Raw genomic sequence first — 12,024 nt, 5'->3', positions numbered from 1 at the left:
GGGGCAGGGCTGGGAAGGAAGGCTGGGAGCTGTTATGGGTTGAGCTGTGTCGCTACAAAAATCCCTGTATTGTGACTTCCCTGGTGACGCGGTGGGCAAGAATCCACCTGCCAGTGCGGGGGAGATGGGTTCGATCCCTGGCCCCAGAAGATCCCACTTGCTGTGGGCCAGCTAAGCCTGTGTGCCTAGAGCCTGTGCTCCAAAGCAAGAGAAGCCAGTGCAACCAGACAGCAGCCCCCGCTCGCTGCAGCTAGAGAAAGGTACCCCAGAGCCTCAGAATGCCACTGTGTTTGGAGACAGGATGTTTCCAGATGTGACCAAAATGGGGTCGTTAGGCAGGGCCTAGTTCCTTATGGCTGCTGCCCTTGTAAGAAGAGGGACTCTGGACACACGCATGCACTCCCCACGCCAAGTCATGCAGGGAGTGGCTGTCTGCAAGCCAAGGGGAGGGGCTGGGAGCAGACCGCGCCCTCACCAGGAAACCAGCTCTGCCGACACCTTAATCTCAGTCTTCCAGCCTCCAGAACTGGGAGATCATGCATGTCTGTGGTTTAAGCCACTCTGCTAGAGTTTGGCAGTGCTAGCAAACTAGTACGGCAGCCTCCGATATGGCCCCAAACCATCCTCACCTCCGGGTATCACGCCCTCGGGGTGGTCCCTCCCACACTGAATCGGGCTGCTCTGGGCATGACAGAAGCGGCGCTGTGTGACGAGGTCAGGCTCCGTGGTCGGTTTCCACCTTGGCCGCTTGGGCTTCTCTCTCTGGAGGACTCCAGCTGCCGTGTTGGAAGGACACTCAAGCAACCCCACAGAGATCCCCATCAAAGGAATCTGGCCAAGAGCCAAGGGCCAGCAACAATTTTCCAGCCATGGAAGTTGACCCCAGTCAAGCCTTCAGATGACTGTGGCCCTGCCTGGCAGCAACGTCCCTGGATATCCCAAACACAGTCACTCAGGTAGGCCACTCCCTGATTCCTGACCCACAGAAACTGTCGTTATTGTCGCTTAGTCCCTCAGCCGTGTCCGACTCTTTGTGACCCCATGGACTGTAACCCACTGGGCTCCTCTGACCCTAGGATTTCCCAGGCAAGAATTCTGTGCGACCCAGAGACCGAACCCGGGTCTCCTGCATTGGCACAGATTCTTCACTACTGAACCACCAGGGAGGCCCACAGAAACTATAAGTAATGACAAATTATTGTTGTGACTTTAAGCTAACGAGCTCTGGGGTAATTCGTTACACAGCAACAGGCAGCTAATACAGAACCTCCCTCCTCAACTCCCGTCCCCTTCAGACCCTTCTCCTGCTTTAACATCCCTGCATCCGTAACCCCACATCATGACGACACCATCAAGGCCTTAAGAAGTAATGTGCGTGCATGGTAAGTCACTTCAGCTGTGCCCGACTCTTTGCGACCCCACGGACTGTAGCCTGCCAGGCTCCTCTATCCACAGAGCTCTCCAGGCAAGAATACTGGAGTGCGTTGCCATGCCCTCCTCCAGGGAATCCTCCCAACCCAGGGTCGAACTTGAGTCGGGTTCGACTGGCATTGCAGGTGGGTTCTTTACCACTAGCACCACCTGGGAAGCCCCTAAGGAAGTAAACAGGGCCCCTGAATGGCTCTTAGGAGATACAATATTACCAATATATGAACAGAAAGGTGTTCAGCTTCACAAGGATGCCAAGAAATGGAAATTGAAATTAAAAAAGACACTTGGAGAGGGTTTTCAAACAGGAAAGAGATGTGACTGAAATGTTTTGAAAGCCAGTGCAGCTGTGTTCAGAGAAAATTCTCAGTGAACCTAAATGATTGTATGTTACTTTTTTTTAATATCCAAAAAGGAGTAAAAATATTGCTTATCTCCATACTTTACACCAAACACAAGGAAATCAGTATTGAAATCACTGAATCCAACTCTAGTCCACATTAGGGCCCCTCACAGCGGCACGAGGTCCTGCGGGCACGGGCACGGCCAGGGTGTCAGTTGCCTGCCCACACGCTGAACGTGGCCATGGCAGTCTCTGCGGCACCCCCCGTCCCCCGTGGCCAACCTGCTGCTTCCATGACGTGCGGACTCGGGGTGTCCTTGCCGCTGCCGGCCAGACCTGGGGTTGAGTCCTGCCATCTCTGGGAGGCCCTCCCATGCCCCCCTCACTTCTGGGGACTCCCCCTCCTCACCAAGGTTACCTCCCCGAGACCTTCCCTCTCAAATCCTATGTTCTTTCCCATTCTTTCATGATCTAAGGCCCCATCAAGCCCAAAGCCCAAATTCTTTAGCTGCCTCAAACACCCCAATCAAAGGCAGGAAGAGTTTCATCGCAGAACCCTCAAAGGAGGCAAGTACCAAATATTTGGGCTCCACATTCCCGGAGCTATAAAGGAGAGGGCAAAAATACAGGTCCACTGCAAGGCCGTCCAAAGGTCCAGGCCTGCCAATCACAAACCTGGGAGTGGCCAACCCTCACACCTTTTTCCAAGGAACTACATGAACTCGTGTTCTCGGAAGGAGCCTGCGTCAGGTTCGTTTCTCAGGTAGAACACTAAGGCACAGAGAGATTAAGTCACTTGTCCGTGGCCACCCAGCTGGGAAGCTGAACAGCCTGGATTTAGACTCAGGCATCCACGCCTGTTGGGCCCGATGGGGCGGCAGGGACCCGAGCGTGGCTAGGGGTGGCTCTCTCTGGCCTGCCCCAGGTTGGCTGCGATGCCTACCCACTCGGGCAGGAAGGCCGCCTGGGGCTTAAAGATCATGCGGAATCGGGAGCCAGGCAGGGTGAAGTTGGCCAGGTAGACGGTGCTCCCCCCAGTGAGGTAGGCGGCCCAGATGCCGAAGGTGCCCACGGTGATGACGGTGTGGTTACACTGAGTGAGGAGCGCGAAGTCCCTGGCCGGCGAGCCCTGGCGGCCGTTGCCCGCAAATACCACGTCCTGGTGGGAGCTGTTGATGTTCCTCCGGCACCAGGCCATGTCGTCGCTGGTGATCACGAAGAGTGGGCTGCGGTGGCGAGCATGGAACCAGCCCAGGGCCTGCTGCAGGTAGTCCCGGTTGGCCAGCACGCCCTTCCACACGGTGGGCATGACGCGGACATAGTCCCCCCGGCGCACGTGGACCCCCACGTAGGTGCTCGGCCGGCTGCCATTCACCCGCAGACCCCGCAGGAAGTTCTGGGCCTCCTCACGCACGTGGGCGTGCAGGGTGAACTCCTGGAGGATCTCGGCGCGGAGGTGGTGGTAGAAGGTCCAGGAGCAGGGGTAGCCGGTGAGGCGCATGTACTCCCCCGGGATGTGGCGGTACTGCTCCTCCATCCAGTCATTCAGGTAGTAGTTCTCCCAGGGGACGCTCCTGGCCGTGGCGTCGTGCAGAACCGGGAGTGTGATTCGGAAGATGGGGGCCAGCGTGCTGTGCATCTGGGGTGGGATGAAGGCGGCGCGCCCATTCATCTTGGCCAGGGCGTACAGGGTGGCGTACTCCCCCATCTGGTTCCCCAGGCGGCCCTTGGCGTTGATGGTGAACACGCCCCCCGCCGGCAGGTGTCTGGGGAACAAGACCACTCGACCTGCATAGGCCCAAGGAGTGGGCACCAGGGCCAGGCGCCGGTGGCAGTGGAAAACGGTGGACACCGCAAAGATGACAAAGAGGAAGCAGACGGTGGACGAGGAAGGGCAGGTGGCCCAGAATCTCCTGGCGGCTGCGGGAGGAGAGATGACTTAATTTAGCAGGGGTGGCTGGGCTGGCGTGAGCTCCTTCATCACCCCCCAAACCAGCCACTCATGTGCTCACTCGGCCCATCCGGAGCACAGACCCTGAACCCCTCCAACCTGGGTTTAAGTCTCAGCTCCAGCCTTTATAAAGCTGTGGGACTTTAGTCATGGTACTCCCCCTCTCTGAATCCCAGTTTCCTTGCCTGTTAAAAGGTGTGACTGGGACTTCCCCAGCAGCTCAGTGGTTAAGACTCTGCCTTTCAAAGCAGGGGATGCGAGTTTGATCCTTGGTCAGGGAATTAAGACCCCACATGCTATGTGATGGGACAAAAAAAAAAAAAAGAGTAGAGGGGATGACGAAGTTGAACCATTTGAAAGTGCCAACATTCAGCCGTGTCTTTTTCCTACACAGTCCTTTCTTATGGTTCAACCTCACAGAACTACCTCAGTCATAAGACTTTCAGCACAGTGCTTAGCACACAGCAGGCACTCTGTAAGCCTTGGAAAATAAAGACTTCTGGCGCATTTACCGTATGTAAACCTGAGAGCTCACAGTCTATTAAGGCTGCATAGCGCAGAGGTTCAGAGCATAGCCTCTGAGGCCAGACAGCCCAGGTTCGCGTGCACACTCCGCCTCCTTCTGGTGGGCAGCCTGGAGCCTGTTCTTTACCTCTTGGAGCTCAGTCTTCTTCATAAAACGGGGTTAACCAAGCACCTGCATGAAGGATGTTTCTGGAAGGCCCCCTGCATGGTAAGTGCTCCCTGCTTCTGTCAGTGGCCGTGGTGGATTCCAGCTGTCTACAGGGGCCCTGACGCCCTTGCCCCTGACTCAGGGCGGGGCCTGTGATGGGCCTTGGCCAATCAAATATGGCAGAACTGACGTTGCACCATTTCTCTTTTTTTTTTTTTTGACCGTGCCATGCAGCTTCTGGGATCTTAGTTCCCTGCTGCTGCTGCTGCTGCCTGCTGCTAAGCCGCTTCAGTCGTGTCCAACTCTGTGCAACCCCACAGACGGCAGCCCACCAGGCTCCGCTGTCCCTGGGATTCTCCAGGCAAGGACACTGGAGTGGGTTGCCATTTCCTTCTCCAATGCATGAAAGTGAAAAGTGAAAGTGAAGTCGCTCAGTCATGTCTGACTCTTAGCGACCCCAGGGACTGCAGCCTACTAGGCTTGCCTGGGATTTTCCAGGCAACAGTACTGGAGTGGGTTGCAAGCTGCCTAGGTTTAGCTTTTATATTAGGTCTCTGATGAGCGCTTCTTTTCTGTAGGTAACCACTTTACTGAGATAATATTCCAATACCATACAATCCCCCCACATAAAGTGTAAAATAGCTTTTAGTATATTCGCAGAGTTGGGCAAGCATCACAATTACTTTTAGAAAAATTTTATCACCCCCAAACGAAACCCCTTAGCCATCCCCACCCCCAATCTTCCCCGCCTCTCCACCTCCTGCCAGCTAATCTGCTTTCTGCCTCAGCGGATTCGCCTACTCTGCACATTGCATGTAAATGAATCACACACTAAGGGCCTCTTTGGGACTGGCTTCCTTCACTCTGTGTCATGTTTCCCAGGCTCATCCACGTGGCAGCATGTGTTAGCATGTCACTGATTTCTGATGTTCCCCTCCATGGCTCTGTCTCCTTTTATTTATCACTTCATCGGTTCCTAGACACCTGGGTTGTCTTCCTTCTGGGGCTATCAGGAATAATAACATTGCTATGGACATGCATGTGCAAATCCTTGTGTGGACCTAAGCTTTCGTTCCCCTCGGGGGTTTACCTGAGAGTAGAATTGCTGGGTCGTGTGGTAACTAACTCTGTGTTTAACAGTTTCGGGAACTGCAGACTGCTTTCCGAGCAGCTGCCTTATTTTCCATTCCCACCAGCAGCATATGAGGGCTCTGATTTCTCCACATCCTTGCCAACACTCGCCACTGTCTGTCTTTCTGACCACAGTGGGAGTGCCATGCTAGCTCAGTGAAGCCTCCACTTTTGAACTCACCCGGGGCCCTGGCAGTTCCTGCCCCGACTCCACGGCTCTGACTGGGCTCCATGAGCCTCAGCTTCCCCATCCGTGTAGTGGGGTGGACGAGCCCTTCTTCAGGGGCTGCTTCTTTTCCAGGCCACCGCGCCCCTCGTTCTCCCCTGGGCTCCGGGAAGCGGTCTTCTCACAGCGCGTCTCCAGTGTGTCCTGGCCCTCTGTCCCCTCCCTGCTCTGTTCCCTGACCAGCCATGCCTGGCTTCCCTGTGGCCAGGAGACCCCCAAGGCCCCACAGGAGAACTGGATTGTGTGGCCCTCACTCTTCCTCATCTGGCTCCCATCTACCCCCTCCAGGCTCCCCATCTGTCCCTCCACCGGTCCCCTTAAATGTCAGGGTTCTGTGGGCCTCGCCTCCACTCTCCTCTTCCTCCTATATCCCAGGGTCCCTCACTTTATTAATCTGATCCCTTTGGGAAATATGAACACTCTCACGCCCTCCTCAAAGGTCTCCCATTAAGTGTGGGTTCCCAGTGCGGTCAGCTGGCTCTTACCACATGAAGACTAAGTATATGTCACGCTCCCTCTCCTGAGGTGTACAGGAAATGCCTTGCTCACTGCTTTGATTTCTAAAAAGCCAATTAAATCTGTCCCTGAGCCCCTCTGCTCTCTGGGCTGGTGATAAGTGTGAAGTGAAGTGAAAGTCACTCAGTCATGTCCGACTCTTTGCGACCCCATGAACTATACAGTCCATGGAATTCTCAAGGCCAGGATACTCGAGTGGGTAACCTATCCCTTCTCCAATGGATCTTCCCAACCCAGGAATCAAACTGGGCTCTCCTGAATCGCAGGCAGATTCTTTACCAGCTGAGCTATACTCTGTCCCAATCTGTACCACAGCCTGCCCATCTCGGGCCCTTCCTGGAGTCCTATTCTTTGGGGTGGTGGTGGCGGGGGGTGGTGGCGGGGAGCAGAGGAAGGACTTGAGCCTCTGGTCAGCTCACCCACCTCAGTCAGAGCCCCAAGCAGGTCCCAAACCAGCAGGCAAGCTGAGCAAGGATTGGAGCCAGGACTACTAGGGAGGAGAAACCAGCTCAGGACAGAGGGAGCCCCTACTCAGGGTCACCTCCACCATGTGTGACCCACGCAGCTGCACAGGGCCCCTGCTCTGCTCCAGCCATCTAGAAATTCTCCATAACCACGGGCAAGGCAGCCGGTTTTCATTTTGCCCTCAGTTCTGCCAATCAGTTGACTCAGATGGTAGAGAATCTGCCTGTGATGCAGGAGACACAGATTCGATCCCTGGGTCGAGAAGATCCCCTGGAGAAGGGAATGGCAACCGACTCCAGTATTCTTGCCTGAAGAATCCCACACACAGGGGAGCCTGGTGGGCTAAAATCGATGGGGTCACAGGGTCGGACAGGCCTGAGCGACTAACACTGCTAATCAGGCAGGTGGCCAGTCTGGCTACTATGTCTTTGAGTCTCAAGGGCTCCCTCTCCTGGTCGCTCATCAGCCTACACAGCTGAAAAGCCACGGGAAATAGTGAATCAAAGCTGATGAAGCCCAGGGCTGGATTCGCTGCTTACATTCCAGTCCACAATTCCTTATCGGCCACTTTTATGAAGATTGGAGGTGAACCACAACCTGAGTTGAACTCATCTGGAGACAAAATTTTAACCAATGTGAGGCTATTCATAGACTTATTTTGGAGTGAATGCCCACTTGTTCTGCTTGTAGAAATAATAACATTTGATTCGGAGAAGGACATGGCAACCCACTCCAGTATTCTTGCCTGGAGAATCCTGTGGACAGAGGAGCCTGGCGGGCTGCTGTCCATGGGGTCGGGTCTCACAGAGTCGGACACAACTGAAGCGACTTAGCATGCGTGCATGCATGCATGGTGAAGTTGAACGATTCTATGAAGACCTACCAGATCTTCTAGAACTAACACCCAAAAAAGATGTCCTTTTCATTATAGGTGACTGGAATGCAAAAATAGGAAGTCAAGAAACACCTGGAGTAACAGGCAAATTTGGCCTTGGAGTACAGAATGAAGCAGGGCAAAGGTTAATAGAGTTCTGCCAAGAGAACGCACTGGTCAGAGCAAACATTCCCTTCCAACAACACAAGAGATGACACTATACATGGACATCACCAGATAGCCAATACCAAAATCAGATTGATTATATTCTTTGCAGCCAAAGATGCTGACTCTATAAAGTCAGCAAAAACAAGCCCAGGAGCTGACTGTGGCTCAGATCATGAACTCCTTATTACCAAATTCAGACTGAAATTAAAGAAACTGGGGGAAAACCACTAGACCATTCAGGTATGACCTAAATCAAATCCCTTATGATTATACAGTGGAAATGAGAAATAGATTTAAGGGACTAGATCTGATACACAGAGTGCCTGATGAACTATGGACAGAGGTTCGTGACACTGTACAAGCGACAGGAATCAAGATCATCCCCAAGAAAAAGAAATGCAAAAAGGCAAAATGGCTGTCTGGAGAGGCCTTACAAATAGCTGTGAAAAGAAGAGAAGCAAAAGGCAAAGGAGAAAAGGAAAGATATATCAATCTGAACGCAGAGTTCCAAAGAATAGCAAGGAGAGATAAGAAAGCCTTCCTCAGTGATCAATGCAAAGAAATAGAGGAAAACAATAGAATGGGAAAGACTAGAGATCTCTTCAAGAAAATTAGAGATACCAAGGGAACATTTCATGCAAAGATGGGCTCGATAAAGGACAGAAATGGTATGGACCTAACAGAAGCAGAAGATATTAAGAAGAGGTGGCAAGAATACACAGAAGAACTGTACAAAAAAGATCTTCATGACCCAGATAATCATGATGGTGTGATCACTCACCTAGAGCCAGACATCCTGGAATGTGAAGTCAAGTGGGCCTGCGGAAGTATCACTACAAACAAAGCTAGTGGAGGTGATGGAATTCCAGTTGAGCTGTTTCAAATCCTGAAAGATGATGCTGTGAAAGTGCTGCACTCACTATGCCATCAATTTTGGAAAACTCAGCAGTGGCCACAGAACTGGAAAAGGTCAGTTTTCATTCCAATCCCAAGGAAAGGCAATGCTAAATAATGCTCAAACTACCACATAATTGCACTCATCTCACATGCTAGTAAAGTAATGCTCAAAATTCTCCAAGCCAGGCTTCAACAAAATGTGAACTGTGAACTTCCTGATGTTCAAGCTGGTTTTAGAAAAGGCAGAAGAACCAGAGATCAAATTGCCAACATCCGCTGAATCATCAAAAAAGCAAGAGAGTTCCAGAAAAAACATCTATTTCTGCTTTATTGACTATGCCAAAGCCTTTGACTGTGTGGATCACAATAAACTGTGGAAAATTCTGAAAGAGATGGGAATACCAGACCACCTGACCTGCCTCTTGAGAAATCTGTATGCAGGTCAGGAAGCAACAGTTAGAAATGAACATGGAACAACAGACTGGTTCCAAATAGGAAAAGGAGTACGTCAAGGCTGTATATTGTCACCCTGCTTATTTAATTTATATGCAGAGTACATCATGAGAAATGCTGGGCTGGATGAAGCACAAGCTGGAATCAAGATTGCTGGGAGAAATATCAATAACCTCAGATATGCAGATGACACCACACTTATGGCAGAAAGCAAAGAAGAACTAGAAAGCCTCTTAGTGAAAGAGGAGAGTGAAATAGTTGGTTTAAAGCTCAACATTCAGAAAACTAAGATCATGGCATCTGGTTCCATCACTTCATGGCAAATAGATGGGGAAGAAGTGACAGACTTTATTTTGGGGGGGCCCCAAAATCACTGCAGATGGTGACTGCAGCCATGAAATTAAAAGACGCTTGCTCCCTGGAAGAAAAGTTATGACCAACCTAGACAGCCTATTAAAAAGCAGAGACATTACTTTGTCAACCAAGGTCCATCTAATCAAGGCTATGGTTTTCCTAATAGTCATGTATGGATGTGAGAGTTGGACTATAAAGAAAGCTGAGTGTCAAAGAATTGACGCTTTTGAACTGTGGTGTTGGAGAAGACTCTTGAGAGTCCCTTGAACTGCTAGGAGATCCAACGAGTCCATCCTAAAGAAAATCAGTCCTGAATATTCATTGGAAGGACTGATGTTAAAGCTGAAACTCCAATATTTTGGCCACTTGATGCAAAGAACTGAGTCATTGGAAAAGACCCTGATGCTGGGAAAGATTGAGGGCAAGAACAGAAGGGGACGACAGAGGATGAGATGGTTGGATGGCATCACCGATTCAATGGACATGAGTTTGAGTAAACTCTAGGAGTTGGTGATGGACAGGGAGGCCTGGCGTGCTGCAGTCCATGGGGTCGCAAAGAGTCGGACACAACTGAGCAACTGAACTGAACTGATGGGATGCTGCCCAGGCCCCACTGAGGGGTGTATAATGTATAACCTGCACAGCCCATGGTGGTGTCAAAATAGTTTCTGCAGCGTGTCTGGTGCACAGAGTTTCAGATATTAGACTGTAGGCTTATCTTCACTCATTTGGTCCTCATGATCTCCCGTGAGGAAGGTACATTTTTATGCTGATTTAACAGGAAAGGAAACTATGGCACAGAGAGGTTAAGAAACTTGCTTTGGGTCACACAGCTAGGAAAGCGGTGAAGCCTGGATTTGGAACCAGTGTGGTTCAGGAATCTGGGATCCTGATTACTGTCTTGAGTTTTTCTACTCTGCCCTGAGAAGGGGATACTCAGATGACACTCTCAATGCAGTTGTTGCTGAGTTGCTAAGTCGTTTCCGACTCTTTGTGAGCGCATGGACTATAGCCCCCCAGGCTCCTCTGTCCGTGGGATTTCCCAGGCAAAAATACTGGAGTGGGTTGCCATTTCCTTCTCCAGGGGATCTTCCCAACCCAGGGATCGAACCTGCGTCTCCTGCATTGGCAGTGGATTTTTCATTGGCTCCTTTAGAGATGATCATCACCTCAGGAAGTTCAGGTTATTAAAAGCAAAAGTGAGAAAGCAAGCTTTCCTCCAGGGAACATTAGCTTAAGAAACTTCTAATTTCTGCACAAGTTAGCCTGCCCCTCATGCCACCTGCCCCAGATCCCATGTGTCCCCCCTGATCTGGGGGTGTCTCTTTTTCTGGCAGCTAACCCCTCCTCACAGCTTACATTTAAATCCTATGTTCCCATTCTGCCTCCGCCACTGTGCGGGTCACCCAGAGCCAGAAGCACAGACTGCCTCAGCTGTGCTCTCCTGCCCGAGCAGTGGGTCCCCAAACCGCATGGGCCCATGCTGTGCCGCAGTCAGTGTGCTCAAGGCCACAGTAGCGAATACGGTGCCCCATCATCCCGAGATCCGCGCTTTTCCCAGTGGGAAGTGATAAAAAATGTTACCCTTCTAGTCAAAACCACTCAGGTATGTAACACAGCTGAGGGCAACATTTGTATGGAATTCTCACCCCCGAAGTCTTGAGGCCTCATAGTGACCTGGTCCTGGGGAAAGCCGCTTTGAGCTCTGAACCCCTGGGGGGTCCCCAATTTCTCCCTCCAGCCGCTAGAACCACCGAGGTCCCCGGCATTCATTTCTCCCCCACCCCCACCCCACCAACTCAGAAAGCGGCCCAAGTCTTTGGGTTTCCAGGTGGCTGGTGTGACCCTTCAAAGGGCACTGATTCTAGGACTTGAAAGTGCCTGACCTTCATGCTCAGTTAACCCACAGCTGGCAGAAGGTCCCAGAGGGCAGGAGGGGCCGGCGTGGGGTCCCACCTCGGTATGAGCGGCCCTGACACCGCCCCCACCCCCAGCAGGTCTGCCCCTTCCTGATTGCAGCCACCACCACGTGGCAGGGCTGAGCCCCAGCCTGCCCGCCCGTAGGAGCGGTGGGGCAGGGGCTGGGTGTGAGCGGAGCGCGGACCCCAGACCCGGGAAGGCCATCTGGCCGCTGTCCCCTCCTACCTGTCTTGAGCTTTCTGGGCCAGCCTGCTCGGGGATGTCCAGCTGCGGGCCGCTGCGGGGCAACGGCTCTCACGTCCCACATCGTCCTGGGTGGCGTGGCTGCCAGGGGTCCCTGTGGGGAGAGCGTGGCTGCCTTAGCGAGGGGACTGGCAGGGGTGGGGGTGGTGGGGGTGGTGTTGGATTCTTAGGCTCTGCTTTGAGCTCCCGCCCAGAACCCCCACTAGCCCGGGGCCTGAGAACAGCCACTCCGCACTCACTCCCCGGAGCCCAAGCTGGCCGCCAAGCTCCTGCGGGAGAGAAGAACACGTGAGCAGCTAGCGGCAAAGGACAACCTCTTCCAGGGCACAGGTTTGGACGACGGCGGGGTGAAGGGTCGGGTGGGTGCCAAAGAAATCAGGCA

The 12,024-nt window shown here is 52.5% G+C and overlaps 1 protein-coding gene across 1 annotated transcript; it reads right to left on the bottom strand.

The window, feature by feature from the left end:
- Positions 1 to 2,666: 2,666 nt before the first annotated feature.
- FUT2 (fucosyltransferase 2 (H blood group)) lies at positions 2,667 to 11,706 on the bottom strand. Its single transcript, XM_068992868.1, has 2 exons — positions 11,625 to 11,706; positions 2,667 to 3,691 (listed from the first exon to the last, which is right to left on the bottom strand). The coding sequence occupies exons 1-2, from the start codon at positions 11,704 to 11,706 to the stop codon at positions 2,667 to 2,669; spliced, it is 1,107 nt and encodes a 368-aa protein (XP_068848969.1).
- Between the last annotated feature and the right edge of the window lie 318 nt (positions 11,707 to 12,024).

The sequence above is a fragment of the Capricornis sumatraensis genome, chromosome 20 (assembly GCF_032405125.1).
Source record: "Capricornis sumatraensis isolate serow.1 chromosome 20, serow.2, whole genome shotgun sequence".
In the NCBI taxonomy this organism is placed as follows: domain Eukaryota; kingdom Metazoa; phylum Chordata; class Mammalia; order Artiodactyla; family Bovidae; genus Capricornis; species Capricornis sumatraensis.
Note: the sequence above shows the minus strand (reverse complement) of the source record. Positions and strands in the feature narration are given on the sequence as shown.

Coding starts and splice junctions, on each gene's coding strand:
- FUT2 (XM_068992868.1), bottom strand. CDS start 11,706: ATGTGGGACGTGAGAGCCGTTGCCCCGCAGCGGCCCGCAGCTGGACAT. Junction 3,692..11,624: donor GCCCAGAAAGCTCAAGACAG/GTAGGAGGGGAC, acceptor CTCCTCCCGCAG/CCGCCAGGAGATTCTGGGCC.